The 20,820-nt window shown below is 46.0% G+C and overlaps 1 protein-coding gene across 5 annotated transcripts in view; it reads right to left on the bottom strand.

The window, feature by feature from the left end:
* Window positions 1–11,709, bottom strand: part of FAM234A (family with sequence similarity 234 member A) — an 87,277-nt gene extending 75,568 nt beyond the window's left edge. For 4 of the 5 annotated variants that reach the window (XR_013621842.1, XR_010983457.2, XM_068108883.2 and 1 more), the window contains exon 1: window positions 11,483–11,678. Coding sequence is in view for 3 of the 5 variants with exons in the window: in XM_068108883.2 (XP_067964984.2) it covers window positions 11,483–11,519 (37 nt within the window). In the remaining 2 variants the exon portion in view is untranslated. Of the gene's footprint in view, window positions 1–11,482 lie in introns of all 5 variants that reach the window. The other variant, XM_078770110.1, reaches the window with a different exon arrangement.
* Window positions 11,710–20,820: the final 9,111 nt, after the last annotated feature.

Below are 20,820 nucleotides of genomic sequence, written 5' to 3'. Positions count from 1 at the left end.
TGGGAAACCGTCGATGTTGAGGGCAAAGTTATGGGTGGATTTTGTGAGCGTTTTTGGGCCAATGATGATTATTTCAGATTTATCGTAGTTAAGTTTGAGGAAGTTGATTTGAAGCCAGGATTTTATTTCAGTGATGCAGTTTGTCAGGATAGAGTGGGTGGCGGTGGAGATGGACTTGGTGGAGATGAAAAGCTGGATGTCATCGGCGAAGCAGTGGAATTGGAGACCATGACGGCGGATTAAGTGACCAAGGGGGGATAGGTACAGGATGAAGAGGAGGGGGCCAAGAACTGAACCTTGGGGGACACCTTTGGGGAGAGGAGCAGTGGGGGATTTGCAGTTATTGATGGAGATGAACTGGCATCTGTCAGAGAGGTATGATTTGATCCAAGAGAGGACAGTGCCGGTAATGTTAAAGGTGGTTTCAAGTTGGGTGAGGAGGATGGTGTGATTGATGGTGTGATTGATGGTGTCAAAGGCAGCGCTGAGGTCGAGGAGGATGAGAATGTTGAGGTTGCCGGCGTCAGAGGAGAGGAGAAGGTCGTTGGTGATTTTGAGGAGAGCAGTTTCAGTACTGTGGTTGGAGCGGAATAATTGGAATGTTTCATACAGGTTATTGGCAGAGAGGTGATGTTTGAGTTGAGTGGCTACAGCACGTTCCAAAACTTTTGACAGAAAGGGTAGGTTGGAGATGGGTCTGAAGTTGTTTAGGGTGTTGTAAAGATCTTTTCTTGTTGACAACTTATTTAATTCATATAAGAAACGATGTACGTCCAAGACTGCAAAAGAGATCCTGATGTTTGGTCTGAGTTTAAATCCCAGCCCACCAATAAACGCAGTGCAGTACAGTACAGTCTAACAGTCATTTGGTACGCTTTTAATCGATGATGAAAAAGGCATGCCTTTCCGAGTTTCCAAAAAAAAGCTGAAATTCCACCTCGCTGAGCATCTTCCCCAGATTGTTCCAAGGTGCCAGTCCAAGCAAGACTTGTCCCAATGAATGTCTCCGGTTGCTTTGATGATTTTGAGAATCAATTTTAATAATCTCTGTTTCGAGGATTTTCGGACGTACGTGACAAAGCGTGTGACTTGTGTCCAGGTTCAACTTGCTGTGACAAAGCAATCTTTACCTCCGCCACCGAAGGTGGATGAAGGTTATGTTTTTACCCCTGTTTGTCTGTCTGTTTGTCTGTCTGTCTATGAACAAGATATCTCAAACGGTTGTGGACGGATTCAGACGAAATTTGGCGGAGAGATAGCATACAGTGCATTCAGAAAGTATTCAAACCCCTTCACTTTTTTCACATTTTGTTATGTTGCAACCTTATGCTGAAATCGTTTAAATTCATTTTTTCCCTCATCAATCTGCACTCAATACCCCATAATGACAAAGAGAAAACAGGATTTTAGAAAGTTTTGCAAATTTATTAAAAAGAAAAAACTGAAATATCACATTGACATAAGTATTCATACCCTTTGCTATGACACTTGAAATTTAGCTCAGGTGCTTCCCATTTCTCTTCTTATTTTTTCTTCTTTTTTTTTTGTATACAGAGTCGAGGCTCGTGAAAGAGCGAACATTTATCAAACAAACAAATCAAACAAACAAGTAAACAAAGTATATAAAAATGGGAGCGGTCGATAAGATGGGGAGAGAAGGGGAGGAAGCACACAAACACAACATTTGAGGGCAGGGACATTGGGAGATGTGTGGGAGGCAGAGGGCCTGCGGGGAGGCAGGATAGGTATAAAACGCAAGGACACCAAGGACTTCCAGGAAAGAAGACAAAAGTCACCTCAAAAAAGTGGATTTGGGGTGAAATTAGCAGGGGTAGAAAAGATCAAGGTTTTGGATTGGGGAAGATAAGAGATGGTGGTGAACAGCCGTTTTAAAGACCTGGAGGGAGGAGTGGGATTGAAGAGAGTGAGGGAGTTTGTTCCAGAGGTGGGAGAAAAGAGGAATGAAGGAGTGAAGGTGAGCAGAGAGTCTTGATTTTGGCAGTTTAACCATAAGAGGGTTGCAGGCAGATCTTGTGCGACCTGCAGGAATATTTGGGGGACAGAGCCCAGAGAGAGCTGGGGGAGCAAGGCCGGAGAGGAGTCGGTAGAAGACGGAAAGACCACCAACCTGCCTGCGGTGAGTAAGTGAAAGGCCCTCGGAGATAGCGTCATCGCGGGAGATTCCAATGATTCTGAACGCTTTGGTTTCAACAGCGTGAAGACGAGCTAGGTGTGAGGCAGGAGCACTAGCCCAGAGGGGAGAGCAGTATTCCATTGAGCTGCGGATGAAAGCCTTGTATATGGTGAGGAGCTCAGGTGTGCCAAGGAAGGACTTCGCATGACGGAGGATGCCCAGTCGGCGACTGGCTTTGGAGGCCAGCTTGGAAATGTGGTTTTCCCAGGAAAGATCATGGCAGATAGTGAGACCCAAAAGCTTGAGTGACAGAACTTCTTGGAGAGGATTATTCAGAAAGTAGATGGGAGGGTTGTCCAGTCGGTCTTTTCGGAGAGACATCGTAAGAGTGTGCAGATTTGTCAGGATTGAAAGACATGTTCCACTTGTTTGCCCAGTCTGTGATTTTATCCAGGTCTGCAGAGAGTGAGGAGGCTGCAGACTGCCGATCTGAGGGATGAGGAATGGAGCGGCAGAGAGTGGAGTCATCAGCAAAGAGATAGAGAGGATTTTCAAGAGAGCCAGAGAGATCATTGATGAAGACCAGAAAAAGCACAGGGCCCAGAACACTGCCTTGGGGACCTCCAGCCAGAACAGGAGGAGGAGATGAGAGAAACCCATTCAGGGCCACACGTTGACTACTTGATCATCTTTGAGATGTTTCTACTCCTTGATTGGAGTCCACATGTGGTAAATTAAATTTATTACCTTCGCAAAAGCGGAAGGTTATGTTTTGATCGCTGTGTATTTATTTGTATGTCTGTGTGTGTGTATGTTAATCGCATAACTCAAAAAGTATTCAACCGAATTGCATGAAATTTGGTGGGATGATTGGTTATTATACGGGACACATTTGATTAGATTTTGGGAAACAGATTTGCTCAAATTCTGACTATTTTTAACTCGATCGTATTTCACTCAAAGTTATGAGCGACTGAAGAAGAAGATGTCCATCCAGGACGTCATCACTATAACGCGATCTCCCGCGATCATTTCAACCTCAAAAAAAATTATAATTGCAGATTTGACAATAGATGAGGCATATTAACAAACGAATGAAACAGATTTGCTCAAATTCTGACTATTTTTAACTCGATCGTATTTCACTCAAAGTTATGCGCGACTGAAGAAGAAGATGTCCATCCAGGACGTCATCACTATAACGCAATCTCCCGCGATCATTTCAACCTCAAAAAAAATTATAATTGCAGATTTGTCAAGAGATGAGGCATATTAACAAACGAATGAAACAGATTTGCTCAAATTCTGACTATTTTTAACTCGATCGTATTTCACTCAAAGTTATGAGCGACTGAAGAAGAGGATGTCCATCCAAGACGTCATCACTATAACGCGATCTCCCGCAATCATTTCAACCTCAAATGAAATTCAAATTGCAGATTTGTCAATCGGGGAGGCATATTAACAGACGAATGAAACAGATTTGCTCAAATTCTGATTTTTAAAAATCGATCGCATTTCACATAAAGTTTCACATCGCATACACTCCCATGCCAAGTACAGAACAGTAGCTGCGGCGAAGGTATGCGCTCTACCGAGTGCCCGGATTCTAGTTGGACATGATTTGGAAAGGCACACACCTGTCTATATAAGGTCTCAGCTGAAAATGCATATCAGAGCAAAACCCAAGCCATGCGGTCGAAGGAACTGCCTGCAGAGCTCAGAGACAGGATTGAGTCGAGGCACAGATCTGGGGCAGCCTACAAAAAAATTTCTGCTGCATTGAAGGTTCCCAAGAGCACAGTGGCCTCCATAATTCTTAAATGGAAGAAGTTTGGAACAACCAGGACTCTTCCTTGAGCTGGCCGCCCGGCCAAACTGAGCAATCGGGGGAGAAAGGCCTTGGTAATAGAGGTGACCAAGAACCCGATGGTCACTGGCTGAGCTCCAGAGATCCTGTGTGGAGATGGGAGAAACGTCCAGCCAGAAGGACAACCATCACTGCAACACTACACCGATCTGGGCTTTATGGCAGAGTGGCAAGACGGAAGCCTCTCCTCAGTGAAAGACACATGAAAGCCCACAGAATCTTGTTTCTCACAGTCTGAGAGTCCTTTAGGTGCTTTTTCGCAAACTCCAAGCAGGCTTTCATGTGTATTTATTGTTGCGGTTTTAGAACCCACAGTTGTAAATATGACATCATTCTTGGAAATTCAACATCATTAAAGGTTAAAGGTAGCACCCCTAGTTAGTCCACAAGCAACACGTAGGCCACCATAGGACTTAAGTTATTTCATTAGTATGTATTTTAGATAAGGCCGTGTTTCCAATAGTTGAATCTGCGTTGTGTCAATCAAATAAGAAGTAGGCCCTTTCATTCATTTTGCGACCTCCCTCTCCAAGCGACGCCATTACGCGCCCCTACAGTCAGTGCCTCATGGCTCTCCCAATTTGTTACGCGCCTTTGTTAGCAGCGTTCGCTGCCTTTGCGCTCGCACCAGCCGCCATAAGCCACGAGGTTAGGCCCGAGAAAGGGGCGGAACGCCAAGAAGAAGGTGTGGCCACGTCATCCAGCCGTCAAAGGCGGAGCCGGTAAGCCCTCACCAGCCAACCAGGTCTGAGGTAGTATCACCGGCAGGCGTGGCTTTTTGGCTCGCGGAGTGATCGCTGGAGGCGTTATATAAGCGCGAACGCAAAGCCCTTTCACAGGACTTAGAGGACTCACTCGCTGGCGCTGTTAAGAGAACTACTTGGAGGACTTGTCGGAGGCGCGCTTGTTGGAGAGATACGGCAGCACTTGTTAAGGACTCGCTGGGAAACGCGCATTGCGTTGGACAATTGGGAGAGCGCACCTTTATCAAAGGAGGACTTTGGAGAGGGGGCGTTTAGCACGAGCGTGCAAATATTACGTACGCAGGACACCAGCTTCCCCCCGCTATATAAAACTGTCCGGTCGCGCTCAACTATACGCGGAGCTGCCTGCCGGGTTTCGCCCGCTGGACCGGAGCCTGGACCCCATAGCCGGACCCTCTACCTGACCATCCACCATCTACAATCCCTGTGTGAGTGTGTACGTTTGTCTGGGGTATTAAGAATAACACTGTTTTAAGACTGCCCTGTGTTCTGCTTCTTCCTCTTCCTATCCTGTACATTCTTTCGTTTCCTCTTCTTCTTTCTTGTATATAATTAATAAACCCATCTTTGTTCTTCCTATACTCTGGTTTCCTCTTGTCCGATCGCATCCATCCCTTCTTCCATTGGGTAAACGTGGCACGATAAGGAACCGCTCAGAATCGGGTTTAGTCATTGTTAACGGCCCGAGTCGCGGCTCGCTTCGCTCGGCGTATCCACTAATGCTGCGGCTCGGGTGGGAGGTTATCTCCTTGCTTCACGGTCGGTGTTGGTAATTAGGTAACAGGACCAAATTGACCAGCAACCCTACCTAATACCGACCGGAAGGAACGGGGTAACTTCAGGATCACGTCGGTCAGTAACAGACAAGGGGATTAACCCCCTCTTGGTAAGGGGAAAAGGCCGACGTATGTATATTCCAAGTTTCAGCTAGTTTAAATGTATAGTCCTTGAGATATGAGCACCAACACATTTTGGACGGATGGACGGAGAGACGGACGGACAGACGGACGGACAGACTCCAACGTGATTTTGAGGGGTTTTTTTATTTTTATTTTTGTATACAAGATCGAGGCTCGTGAAAGAGCTAACATTAATCACACAAAAAGTCAAACCAGTAACTCCACAAATAAAACACAAAATAAGGGGAGGGGTAGACAAGATGGGGAGAGAGGGGGAAGGACACAAACACAACATTTGAGAGCAGGGACATCGAGAGAAATGTGGGAGGGAGAAGGCTTAGGGGGAGGTGGGAGAGGTATAAAACATATGAACGCTGCAAGGAATTCCAGGAAAGAAGTTGGAATTTCAAAAAAAGTGTATCTGGGGTGAATTAGCGGGGGTAGAAAAGATCAAGGTTTTGGATATGGGAAGATAAGAGATGGTGGTGAACAGCTGTTTTAAAGACCTGGAGGGTGGAGTAGGATTGAAGGGAGTGGGGGAGTTTGTTCCAGAGGCAGGAGAAAAGGAGAATGAAAGAGTGAAGGTGAGCAGAGAGCCTAGATTTTGTTAGTTTAACCATAAGAGGATTGCCGAGAGATCTTGTGCGACCTGTAGGAATATTAGGGGGACAGAGCACAGAGAGAGCTGGGGGAGCAAGGCCGGAGAGGAGTCGGTAGAAGACAGAAAGACCACCAACCTGCCTGCGGTGAGTGAGTGAAAGGCCCTCGGAGTTAGCTTCATCGCAGGAGATTCCAATGATTCTGAAAGCGTTGGTTTCAACAGCGTGAAGCCGAGCTCGGTGTGAGGCAGGAGCACCGGCCCAGAGGGGGGAACAGTATTCCATTGATCTGTGGATGAAAGCCTTGTATGTGGTGAGGAGCTCAGGTGTGCCAAGGAAGGACTTCGCATGACGGAGGATGCCCAGTCAGCGACTGGCTTTGGAGGCCAGCTTGTCAATGTGGTTTTCCCAAGAAAGATCATGGCAGATAGTGAGACCCAAAAGCTTGAGCGACAGAACTTCTTGGAGAGGATCGTTGAGAAAGTAGATGGGAGGGTTTTCCAGTCAGTCTTTTCGGAGAGACATAGTAAGAGTGAGAGATTTGTCAGGATTGAAAGACATGTTCCACTTGTTTGACCAGTCTGTGATTTTGTCCAGGTCTGCAGAGAGTGGGGAGGCTGCAGACTGCCGATCTGAGGGATGAGGATTGGAGCGGCAGATAGTGGAGTCATCAGCAAAGAGATAGAGAGGGTTTTCCAGAGAGTCGGCGAGATCATTGATGAAGACCAGAAATAGCACAGGGTCCAGAAAACTACCTTGGGGAACTCCAGCCAGAACAGGGAGGGGAGATGAGAGAAATCCATTCAAGGCCACACCTTGACTATGACCAGAGAGGAAGTCTGCAAGCCATGAGTGGAGATTTCCATGGATACCATTGGAGGAGTTTGGTGAACAGAGATGGGTGCCAGACCATATCGAAGGCACATGATATGTCAAGGGAGACAGCTCTGATTTCCTGTTTGGCATTGAGGACCTCCATCCATTGTTGAGACAGCAGAAGCAACATGTCCAGAGTGGAATGGCCTGGTCTGAATCCAAATTGATGATCAGAGCTCAAGCCATTGGAGAAGAGGAAAGATTTGATATCCGAAGCAATGATGGATTCCAATTCCATGACTTTGCTGATAATTGGGAGCAGGCTGATTCGTCTGTAGTTGCAAGGATCTGTTTTTGCACCTTTTTTGTGTAAAGCGGTAATGTTTGCTGATTTCTAAGATGCTGGCAGATGACCTTGAGCAAAGAGAGGGTGAAAAGAACAGAGAGAGAGTGAGATAGAGCGGCAGAGCAGGATTTTAGGACTCGTGGGCTGATGCCGTCTGGTCCAGTTGCAGAATTTTCAATACTAGGGCATACCCGTACTATATATATATCTAAAATTATATCCCCCCCCTCTATTTACATGAAATGGTTTGGTCCAGCGAACGGCTTGCGTGAATGGAAAGCGAACGGCTTGCGAGTCCGTAAGTCCGGAAGTGACGTCCTCATTTGACTGTCCGGAAGGTCGCATATCGCAGTTACGATGAATCGCAAATTAGTTTTAATTAGTTTTAAAACATAGTTTAACGCCAACATAGTTTGCCAACGTGAAATAAATGAATACGCTCTCAAATGTGCCGTCCGAGGCAGAGTCTGTTCGCCACGTTCGGCACACGTGATAGCTCGCTGCTCTCTGATTGGTTGAATCGTTTTTTGGACATAGCTCGGTAACTACTTCTCCGATTAATATGAAACCTTGAAAAGGCACATCCTCAGGTCCCCAGCAATATATCTGGCAAGTTTCAAGTATATCGGACCCGTGGTTGTCGAGAAACAGCGGTCACAGACAAACAAACACACAGAGATTACTGGAATTATAGATAGACTCGGGCATGCCCGTACGTGGGTGCCCGTTCCTTGCCAAAAAAAAAAAAAAACGCTACCCGTACGCTCTACCCCGCCCGTACGCCCGTAAACAAAAAAAACAACGCTCTTCGCTTCCGCCCTTCGCTCTGACTGAATTGGGAGAAATAATGCGCATAAGAAATCGAGAAATTATTATTTTCTCCGGAAGAAATCGAATTACGAACCGTAATGGCGCACGCGCTCGGCTCGGCTCGCTCTCACATCGGCCACGCCTACGCAACAAAGCGTTCTGTGATTGGCTGCCGGAAGTGAAGTCTTCACTGTCCGGAAGGTCGCAAATCGCAGTTACGATGAATCGCAAATTAGTTTTATTTAGTTTTAAAACATAGTTTAACGGCAACATAGTTTTCCAACGTGAAATAAATGAATACGCTCTCAAATGTGCCGTCCGAGGCAGAGTCTGTTCGCCACGTTCGGCACACGTGATAGCTCGCTGCTCTCTGATTGGTTGAATCGTTTTTTGGACATAGCTCGGTAACTACTTGTCCGATTAATATGAAACCTTGAAAAGGCACATCCTCGGGTCCCCAGCAATATACCTGGCAAGTTTAAAGTATATCGGACCCGTGGTTGTCGAGAAACAGCGGTCACAGACATACATACATACATACATACATACATACATACATACACACAGAGATTACTGGAATTATAGATAGATAAAACTCAAGTACCCCAGCGTATGTTTAGCTACCAAGCAGCTAGCTCGAGCTTGCCAAGACAGCCGTTCCTTATCAACGGTTTCAAATGGAGCACTTACTTGAATGCTTGAATCAACCGAGCTCATGCTCCCCCACTTGAATGCTTGAATGCTCCCCCACTCCCTTCAATCCTACTCCACCCTCCAGGTCTTTAAAACAGCTGTTCACCACCATCTCTTATCTTCCCATATCCAAAACCTTGATCTTTTCTACCCCCGCTAATTCACCCCAGATACACTTTTTTTGAAATTCCAACTTCTTTCCTGGAATTCCTTGCAGCGTTCATATGTTTTATACCTCTCCCACCTCCCCCTAAGCCTTCTCCCTCCCACATTTCTCTCGATGTCCCTGCTCTCAAATGTTGTGTTTGTGTCCTTCCCCCTCTCTCCCCATCTTGTCTACCCCTCCCCTTATTTTGTGTTTTATTTGTGGAGTTACTGGTTTGACTTTTTGTGTGATTAATGTTAGCTCTTTCACGAGCCTCGATCTTGTATACAAAAATAAAAATAAAAAAACCCCTCGAAATCACGTTGGAGTCTGTCCGTCCGTCTGTCCGTCCGTCTCTCCGTCCATCCGTCCAAAATGTGTTGGTGCTCATATCTCAAGGACTATACATTTAAACTAGCTGAAACTTGGAATATACATCGGCCAATAGGTCTAGGGCATGCCCGTACTATATATATATCTAAAATTATATCCCCCCCCCCTCTATTTACATGAAATGGTTTGGTCCAAAGCGAACGGCTTGCGAGTACGGTGACAATCCCCCCCCCCTCTATTTACATGAAATGGTTTGGTCCAAAGCGAACGGCTTGCGAGTACGGTGACAATCCCCCCCCTCTATTTACATGAAATGGTTTGGTCCAAAGCGAACGGCGAGTACGGTGACAATCCCCCCCCCCCCCCCCTCTATTTACATGAAATGGTTTGGTCCAAAGCGAACGGCTTGCGGAGTTTGGTAAAGAAATCGCCATAGCTCGGTAACTACTTGTCCGATTAATATGAAACCTTGAAAAGGCACATCCTCAGGTCCCCAGCAATATACCTGGCAAGTTTCAAGTATATCGGACCCGTGGTTGTCGAGAAACAGCGGTCACAGACAAACATACAAACATACACACAGAGATTACTGGAATTATAGATAGACTAGGGCATTGCCCGTACTATATCTATATCTAAAATTATATCCCCCCCCTCTATTTACATGAAATGGTTTGGTCCAAAGCGAACGGCTTGCGAGTACGGTGACAATCCCCCCCCTCTATTTACATGCAATGGTTTGGTCCAAAGCGAACGGCTTCCGGAGTTTGGTAAAGAAATCGCCATCGCGTGCACAAACGCGCAGGAAAGCGAATGAATCGCAAATTCGGTTTTATTAGTTTTAAAACATAGTTTAACGCCAACATAGTTTGCAAACGTGAAATAAATGAATACGCTCTCAAATGTGCCATCCGAGGCAGAGTGTGTCCTCCACGTTCGGCACACGCGATCGTTCGCTGCTCTCTGATTGGTTGAATCGTTTTTTGGACATAGCTCGGTAAGTAATTGTCCGATTAATATGAAACCTTGAAAAGGCACATCCTCGGGTCCCCAGCAATATACCTGGCAAGTTAAAAGTATATCGGACCCGTGGTTGTCGAGAAACAGCGGTCACAGACAGACAAACGTACAGACGTACAGACGTACAGACAGAGATTACTGGAATTATAGATAGATAAAACTCAAGTACCCCAGCGTATGTTTAGCTACCAAGCAGCTAGCTCGAGCTTGCCAAGACAGCCGTTCCTTATCAACGGTTTCAAATGGAGCACTTACTTGAATGCTTGAATCACTTGGTGAAAGCTCTACAAGAAACTGGGAACTGAACACACGTGTCCCCAATGGCAATGCTCTTGATGCCAGAGCCTAGATCTACTGTAATCTATATACCCCAAAGAGGATTAACCCTTCTTGCCGCTCCCGTAGGGAATGGGTGTAGTAGTGGTTCAATACAGTATATAATTCAATTGAAATAAAAGCTCTTTAAAAGGTGTAAAAAAAAGCCAAAACAAAACATCGAATTAGAAGTTCACCGCCGTTGATGCACCTTCGTTTACACCACCTTGTTTATTACGTTAAATTAATTATTCGTGCCTGTTCGGCGTGTCCTTCATGACATCACTTATGAACAGTAAGTGTCCTGATTGGAATGATTTTCCACTTTCGTATTTTTTTGCCAAACAATGACGTAATTGTTTTACCGCGAGTGCGCATGCGCGACCGGAACGAGATTTGGTACACGTACAGTTTGCCAAATAACAGCTAAACTGCAGATTCGTGTTCTCCAGTGTTGAAATGCACAACTCAATTAAAATGGAGTAGTATCGTTCGTCGATCAAAGATGGATGTCTGTCAGACAGAGACAGTGACCCAATTGTTTTAAACCGGTAGTTTTGGTTCAGAATTTCGTCACAAAAATAAATCCATAAAAACAACGTGTCGGGACCACAAGAGGTAGAGACGTAAATATAACAGAACGGAATATTACAAACCGCATTCGGCAGCACCTTGAACACAATTATCATTCGTCAAACCCGCGACTGCATGAGGAAGAAGAAGACCGGTTGCACGTACCGGAGATCTTTAGTGAGCCCACGAAAGCCGTAGCCATTGTCCGTGAACCCTCCTCCGACTACAAGGAAAGCTCGTCCTTGCCGTCAAATAATAAACCGTTTTAAAACTAATAAACATTCCGCCGTTTTAAACGTCAAGGGAATGAATACAGGACAGGGCTTCATCGACGATATAATTAAACCCCTTTCCGATTCCAGGTGGGGGCGGGGCTTGTAAGGATTAGGGGTGTGGCCAAAAATTGGTGTGATGCCTGATAGCTTCCTCCTGTGTTGAACTTCCTTGTGTAGTTAAATATTATGTTATACTGTACGGGGGTGTGATATATATATATATATATATATATATACATATACATATACATAATTATACACACACACACACACACCACACACCACACACCACACACCACACACCACACACCACACACCACACACACACCACACATACATATACATCTACCTACATATACATGTATATATATACTACGAGGGACGATGGCGAAAAAACGTATCTTTATTTAACACATTTTAATGACAATGCAATTTCCAAGCGTTTGTAACTAAAACATCAAAAGTTTCGATGTTGTGGTCGCCATACTTTGTACTGTTACATACAGACACACAGACACACAGACAGTACTGTTTTCTCCATACGTACTGTATGCACTATTAAACAGACGCACACTCACGTGACACGCGTGGTCGCTGTGATCGGTCCGATGTGAAGTTTAAACACCACAATGTGCGTTACACTTAGAATTCAGACATTGAGACAGTAAAACAAAACATGACATTTAGTTATTGGTACTTGTTGACAAAAGCATGGATCGGCGTTACTTAGTGCTAAGAGAAAGGTGAAGCAAGCAAAGAAGATTCAAGGTAAGCAAAGTATATTCAAGGTAAGCAAAGTATATTCAAGGTAAGCAAAGTATATTAAAGGTAAGCAAAGTATATTCAAGGTAAGCAAAGTATTTTCAAGGTAAGCAAAGTATTTTCAAGGTAAGCAAAGTATATTCAAGGTAAGCAAAGTATATTCAAGGTAAGCAAAGTATATTCAAGGTAAGCAAAGTATATTCAAGGAAAGCAAAGAAGATTCAAGGTAAGCAAAGTATATTCAAGGAAAGCAAAGAAGATTCAAGGTAAGCAAAGTATATTCAAGGAAAGCAAAGTATATTCAAGGTAAGCAAAGTATATTCAAGGTAAGCAAAGTATATTGAAGGAAAGCAAAGACGATTGATGGTAAGCCAAGAAGATTCAAGGTAAGCAAAGTATTGTTGCGGATTCGGGGTTCGGCACTCCCGTTACCAAGGGGGGGTTAATCCCCTTGTCTTTTAAGCTGGCCGTCCCCCGATCCTGGAAACTATAACACTCCTCTGCGGTCGAGATTGGCCAGGGTGATTGGTCAATGGAGGACTGGAGGTCCCAAATACCTGAGTGCCAATCTCTCCGCAAAGCAGGGAGATAATTCCCGCTCGGACCACGGACAAGATGGAATTTGCCAAGCGGTTAGCAATCCGAAGCCCGAGCCATTAACAAAAGGACTAACCCGATCCTGAGCGGTTGGCCAAATCGTGCCATGGGTACCCAATGGACAAAAAAGACTAAGACGATCGAATGAGAGAATAAACCAAAGTGCAAAGGAAGAACACAGGAATTTATTAACAACAATAATTAAAGAGGAAACGAAAGGAAGAATTTACAAGGGAAGAAGAAGAAGCAGAACACAGTGCAGCCTTAAACAGTCTTAATTATCATGCCCCAGGACGACACAAACAGACTTACACGTAGGGGTAATGATGGCAGGGAAGGAAGGTCCAAGCAGATGGACAGCGTGGGCCCTGGCTCCGATCCACGCTCCACTCCGGTTCCGATCCACGCTCCGGTTCCACGGCGAAACCCGGCAGGCAGCGCTGTTCGTGTCTTGTTGGAACGCGAGCGGACCTTATTTGTCGGGGTTCATATATCGGGGAAGGTATTCGGCTTTCTCCCTCTCTCTCAACATGCATGAAGTGCCGAAGTTCAACAGAAGTCCCCGGGGAAGTTTTACGCGCAGCTCCAGCCAGAAGTCCGTGGCGAGAAGCAGTCCAACAAGTAGTCCGTCAAAGGGCTCTGCACTCGCGGTTATATAACGCTAGTCCAGATTAAGCCGCGCTTCATAGGGCTACGCCCACTAGCGAGCTCACCTCAGCCCTGGTTGGTTGGCGAGGGCTCGCTGGCTTCACCTTTGATGACGAGTTGACAGGGGGGCCACGCCTCCTCCCGGCGCTCCGCCCTTCTTCTCCAGCTTGACCGCATGCGTAATGGCGTTTTGAGCCAGGCAGCGAACGCTGCTGGGCGAGCAGAGGCGCGTACCGCAATTTGGAGAGAGTCAAGCCGCAAAATGAATGGGATTGAAGGACCTATCTTATTTAATTAATGCAACACAGATTCAAACTATTGGAAACAGAGCCTTACCTAAAACACATACTAATGAAATAACTAGAGTTCCTATGGTGCCCTACGTGTTGTATATGGACTAATTAGGGTGTGACCTTTAACCTTTAGAAGATGGGAATATTTACAGGGAATTATTTACAATGGATTATTATTTACAAGTGCCGGTTCTAAAAACCGTAACAAAGTATATTCAAGGAAAGCAAAGAAGATTCAAGGTAAGCAAAGTATTGTTATGGTTTTTAGAACCTTCACTAGTAAATTTTAGTAAATGTTTCCCTTATAAATGTTCCCCTGTAAATATCCCCATCAATTGGTTTGTGAAAGATCGCACCCTAGTTAGTCCATGTACAACACATAGCGAACCATAGGACCTCTTCGTAGTTATTTCATTATTATGTGTTTCAGTTAAGGATCTGTTCCCAGTAGTTGAATCTGCGTTGCATTAATCAAATAAGATAGGCCCCATTCCGTCCATTTTGCTCTCCCTCTTCAAATTGTGGTACCTCGCTTGCCAACAGCATCCGCCGCCGTTGCATTGGGCTGTTTACTGGCACCACGCCGCCATTAGCCATGCGGTCAAGCCAAGGAGGAATGGGGCAGAGCCGCCAGAACAAGGTGTGGCACGTCGACCCTTTGCCAACCCTTTGTCAGCTCACTTTGTCAGTGAGCCCTTTGCCAACCAACCAGTGCCGCAGTGAGCCAACCGGTAGGTGTGTTATCAGCGCCGGCGGCTTGTTTCCAACACGAGCAATAAAAGTGGCTGCGAGGGACTGCTTCAAGAGAGAGACACGTGAGAAGGTACCGACGAGAGGGGAAGGACCTGCAGTGCTCGACGAACTGGCATCTTGTTCAAGGGAGAGAGCGTTGACACGAGCCATTTGTTATAGACGGAGCATCCCAGTCCCATCGCTATATGCAACGTCCGCTCGCGGTGAATGATACGCGCTCGCTGCCTGCCAGGGTTTTCCCGCCACGACGCGATTCGACTCCTGGAGCCGGACCTCGACGCCTACCGTCTGCCTGGGCCTTCTCATCCCTTCTTCCAGTCATTCCTGCCTGCTATTCCCCTTTCGTGTAAGTCTGTTTGTCTGTCTGGGGAGTTGATAACATAAGACTGCTTAAGGCTGCCCTGTGTCTTCTTCTTCTTCTTCTGTATATTACTTGCGTTTCTTCTTTGGTTCTTTGGTTTTGTACATAATTAATAAATGTCTGGTATTCCTTACTTTGGTTTATTCTTTCCCGCGATCGCTTTCGTCGTCTCCAATTGAGTACCTGTGGCACGATTTGGCCAACCGCAATAGTCGGGTTTAGTCCTTTGTTAACGGCTCGAGCTGCGGGTTGCTAAACCGCTTGGCAATTGCCATCTTGTCCGTGGTTCAAGCGGTACTTGTCTCCCTGTTTTGCGGAGGGATTGGTAAAGGTATTCGGGAGAATACCTTGACCAATAACCCTGACCAATTTCACCCCGCAAAAGAGCGTTATAAGTACCAGGACCAGAGACGGCCAGCTTAACAGGCCAAGGGGATTAACCCCCCCTTGCTAAGGGGAGTGCCGTCTCTGAGATCCGTAACAGTATATTCAAGGAAAGCAAAGAAGATTCAAGGTAAGCAAAGTATATTCAAGGTAAGCAAAGTATATTCAAGGTAAGCAAAGAAGATTCAAGGTAAGCAAAGTATATTCAAGGTAAGCAAAGTATATTCAAGGTAAGCAAAGTATATTCAAGGAAAGCAAAGTATATTCAACGTAAGCAAAGTATATTCAAGGTAAGCAAAGTATATTCAAGGAAAGCAAAGTATATTCAACGTAAGCAAAGTATATTCAAGGTAAGCAAATGTTACGTGCTCCTCCCCGACCCCCTGGTCACGGGGTACCTCCGAGCCCTGAGAGAAGACAGGGCAGAAAAATGTGTTATTCTGTGTCAGAAACAAGAGTGAAACCACACCAATGATTATCAACAAACAAATATTGTATTAAAAATCACAAAAGAATAACGGTACAACATATAGCAATCAAAAGTACACTCAATACATCTTATGATGGTACCATCAACTAGCATAGGATACTCACGGTGTTCCAAGTTAGTGGAAAAACCTTCCCCAATGTCTCGATATTCCCGTCCTTAAGACGAGGTTGACTCGCTCCAGCGATCGCTAGAACAATGTCCAATCGAGACCAGAATCCCGTGCGGTGGCAAGGGCAGTCGCACCGCCGTAGCAGCTCTCAGGCGTCGGCGGTCGAAGCGACGCAAAAAGTCACGTGGTCCAAAACCAAAAGCAAACTCGCGACGGAATGGGAAATCCCAATGGCCCCCTCCAGATAGTAACGTTCCCGGTTCAGTCGGCGAACCGCCACTTAAACTTTAAACTCAGCATTGCGCACACACGTCCCCGACAGACGACAGGATGGTGAAAAAACTGACGCATAGCCAAAACCTTTTGATGAACAAAGCGCAAGGGTCAAAATGACCGACGGCTCTTACTTGAGTCGACACGACCCGGCGATGATTCTTCAGAATCGCAACGCCCAAACCTGACCATGCAGGTTTTTCAATTCCCCAGTGATAACACCTTTCGCAGGAACTCCTTCCAAGGAAACTCAAAGTTCACTCGCGACTTTCGTTCAACAACGCTCGCTACGGAGCTGGAAGCTACTCGCTTCTTGTCCGACTTCAATCGCCACGCCCTCGCCTTCTTCTTCTTCTTCCTCATCTTCCGGCTCCCGATCCGGCTTCCTGTCTCTTTTTAACATTAACGCTTTTATCCTTTGCAAGCAGTTCATGAACAATAAACCTTCTGAAGACAATAATAGTACATGGAATCTGAAATATTTCAAGTGGATGAAAACCACAACACCGGAAGTGACGAATCCATAACACTTCCGCCCACAAGAAAGAAAGTTTGAACATAGTGAAAACTTTCTTTGTAGGCAAAACTCTCCCAACAAACAAAAGTAAACTCACAACCCAAATCATCAATTCCCGTGAGCAACGATAAAATCAATATTTCCCAAAAAGAAAGCAACAAAATTTCAAACAACTTACAGGGATTTCCAAAGTTAATTCACCCTGGACAAAGCATCAGCAACGACATTGTCCCTGCCCTTTACATGCTCAATTTCCCAGTTGAACTCCTGCAAAGCCAAACTCCATCTCATCAACCTCTGAGTTTTATTTTTCTTTTCTTTTGAATGAAGGTTAAGGGGTTGTGATAAAAAATCCAAAGTCAAGCAAATCTATAGCACTTTTCCCTGGAGGCCGAGCTGAGAGCCAGGTTCCATGGTGGTTGGGTGGTGAGGCCTGGAAGTATTCACTACATGGACGCCTTTAGGAACGTGGAGTTCACGGTTAATCCATGTAGGAAACTTGGCTCGGCTGCTCCGCAGTATTCAGTGTTTCAACTCTTCCTAACTTTCATAATAATCACGGTTGGACCGCCTGTCGCTGTAGTCACGTGAATAGCGGTCTCCTTCTCGGCCACTACCCTGATAATCATCCCGACGGGAGCTGCCGTAACTCTGGGAGCCTCCATTGTAATATCGACTGCGGCCACCACCAAAACTACTACCCCCACTCCGGGAGCCATAGCCATCCCTGAAACTACCTCCACGTTTTCCTCCTCTGTAGCCCCCTCGACGCCTATGGCCTGCCTTCTCCACTGTTATGGTCCGACCATTCAAATCCTTGCCATTCAAACCCTTTTCTGCAACTTTGGCGTCCTTTGTGTTTTCAAACGTGACAAAGTCAAACGCTCTTGACTTTTGCGTCTCCCTATCTTTTATCAGCTGCACTTCCAAGAGTGGTCCATATTGGCCGAAGACAGAATCCGAAACAACTTCCTTTGTTTTGAAGTTCAGTCCACCTACAAAGAGCTTGCCGACATTGCTTCCATCCCTGACTTGTGTGTGCTGACACTTAGTTTCAGGGTACTTCCTCTTCTCTTCAGAGCGCTTCCTACCCATAGCACGAGTCGCGGTACAGGATGGAAAGATACCCATAATCTCCTGCTCTACCTGTGCGGTGTTATTTTCCATACTAGACTTTTCAACAAACATCGGGTTACCAGAAACTTGACCACCAGCCAAATCATTCCCGATAACAAAAGATACTCCCTCTACAGGAAGAGTGGCTTGTAAACCTACGGTGACCGGTCCTGACACCAAATCAGACTCTAAATGGATGACATGAAGTGGAGCTTTAACACAGCCACCAACCCCTGTAAAGGAACACTAACACCAGTTGCCGTCTTCTCTGACAATGGCAAAATGCCCTCAAGCATCAAAGACTGATGTGCTCCTGTGTCCCTCAACACCCTAACAGGTCTCTGGTTAGTCAAGTCTCCCTCCAGTGACACAAACCCCTCTGAAATAAATGGTTTGTAACCCTTTTGAGGACGATTTCTCACATTTGCCAATGCATTCGGAGTTGTACTAGTCCGACTCCGCTCCTGATTTTTCCTTTCCAGGGCATAACAGCGGGACATCAAGTGTCCAGGTTTCTTGCAAAAAGCGCAAGTAGGCCCGGAGGAGAAACTCGTGGTTTGCCTCGAGCCCCCCCCCCCCCGGAAGATAGGTCTGTCTTGGAACTGTGCCTCACTAGGGGACGCCGCAAACTCTCCTGCATCAAACACCATGGTGACTATCCGTTAACACCTGTTAACCTTCACACAAAAATTTCCATTTTTTTGAAAAATTTTGGGAATGTCGGAAAAAATTCCAAATTTGGGAATTCTGAGAATGTTAGGGAATTCTTTCCTGCATGAAATTTAGGGAATTTAATCCACAGTATGAGATTTACGGAATTTAATCAGCAAAGCCGAGCCCCCAATTTCTCCACAGTGCGAGCCCCAAATTTCAATCTGGGTCAATCCCGAACGGATGCTATTGGGGAATTTTATCCGGGACGAGCCCCCAATTTCTGTTATGTGCTCCTCCCCGACCCCCTGGTCACGGGGTACCTCCGAGCCCCGGGAGGAGTCACGGCAGAAAAATGTGTTATTCTGTGTCAGAAATCAAGAGTGAAACCACACCAATGATTTATCAACAAACAAATATTGTATTAAAAATCACACAAGAATAACGGTACAACAAATAGCAATCAAAAGTACACTCAATACATCTTATGATGTTACCATCAACTAGCATAGGATAACTCACGGTGTTCCAAGTGAGTGGAAAAACCTTCCCCAATGTCTCTATATTCCCGTCCTCAAGACGAGGTTGACTCGCTCCAGCAATCGCTAGAACAATGTCCAATCGAGACCAGAATCCCGTGCGGATGCCAAGGGCAGTCGCACCGCCGAAGCAGCTCTCAGGCGAAGGCGGTCGAAGCGACGCAAAAAGTCACGTGGTCCAAAACCAAAAGCAAACTCGCGGCGGAATGGGAAATCCCAAAGGCCCCCTCCAGATAGGAACGTTCCCGGTTCAGTCGGCGAACCGCCACTTAAACTTCAAACTCAGCGTTGCGCACACATCCCCGACAGACGACAGGATGGTGAAAAAACTGACGCGTAGCCAAGACCTTTTGATGAACAAAGCGTGAGGTCCGACTTCACTAGCCACGCCCTCGCCTTCTTCTTCTTCTTCTTCCTCGTCTTCTGGCTCCCGATCCGGCTTCCTGTCTCTTTTTAACATTAACGCTTTTATCCTTTGCAAGCAGTTCATGAACAATAAACCTTTTGAAGACAATAATAGTACATAGAATCAGAAATATTTCAAGTGGATGAAAACCACAACACCGGAAGTGACGAATCCGTAACACAAAGTATATTCAAGGTAAGCAAAGTATATTCAAGGCAAGCAAAGTATATTCAAGGAAAGCAAAGAAGATTCAAGGTAAGCAAAGTATTGTTGTGGATATGAGAATGTTGTGTTTTTTTTATTGTTGTGTAATGAATTGTTGTAAAATGTCACCCTCCTTCTTGCATTTGTTGTTGTATAAAGGTCAAAGGGCGTTCCCGTAGTTAATTCCATAAAACATACACGCAGGACACCATATATCCCTGTTCAGTAGTTATATCCTTATTATGTGTATTAGTGTAAGGCTGTGTCTTCCATTAATTTAAATACTCCATTGCACCAAGTGAAATAAGAGTAGATTCCCTTCACATTCCCCTTCCAACGATTGCCAACTGCATTCCCTCAAAGCCTCAATTGTCAACTGCACTGGGCGGTTTGTTAGGGTTGCTACAGCTGTGGTTTGTTTCATCCCAAGACTCCATTAGCCACGAGGTAATCTCGGAGCCGAAGGTGGGAGGAGTCGGCCCAGCGCCGGGAACAAGGCGTGGCCTTGCCAACGCCTCATCTAAGGGCGGGATCGGGAGCCCGCGCGACCAACCAGGGCCGAGGTGAGCTCACCGATGGGCGTGTCCTGGACACCAGCGGCTTGATCACCTGAGGCGCTATAAAGAGCGCGCGCGAAAGCCTTGAAGTAGTTGGACTAAGAGAGAGGAGAGAAGGGGCGAAGCGAAGCAAAGAGAGCAAGAGAGAGAGAGGGAAAAGCGAAGCAAAGAGAGCAAGAGAGGGAGTCAGAGAGAACAAGTGCCAAGTGCCAAGCCTGAGAACAAGTACAACCACCGCAGCTCTAAACCACCACAGTTTTGAGCTTCGACGGCAGTTTCGTCCGTGGCTGCGAAGGAACGGCGGCTGCTAAACGTGCCGATCGACCAGTGGCGGCGGCTGCTCACTCCCGGCCTGACCGTGCTCCGGTTCCAGTTTTCACCCTCTCCCTCCAGCCATCCACCTCCTGCCATTCCTGTCATCATTCCCCGCGTGAGTCTGTCTTTGTTTGTTCTGTCCCTGGGTAAAGTAAGACTGTTTAGATAAGCAAGCAATTTTCACTGTGTCTTCTTGATTCCTTCTGTCTTTATTTTATTATCCTTCCTTCTCCTTGGTTACTTTTGGTTGTAA

Source organism: Myxine glutinosa, chromosome 1 (assembly GCF_964187855.1).
Source record: "Myxine glutinosa chromosome 1, kmMyxGlut1.1, whole genome shotgun sequence".
Classification (NCBI taxonomy): Eukaryota; Metazoa; Chordata; class Myxini; order Myxiniformes; family Myxinidae; genus Myxine; species Myxine glutinosa.
This window is presented reverse-complemented; position numbering and strand designations above follow the sequence as displayed.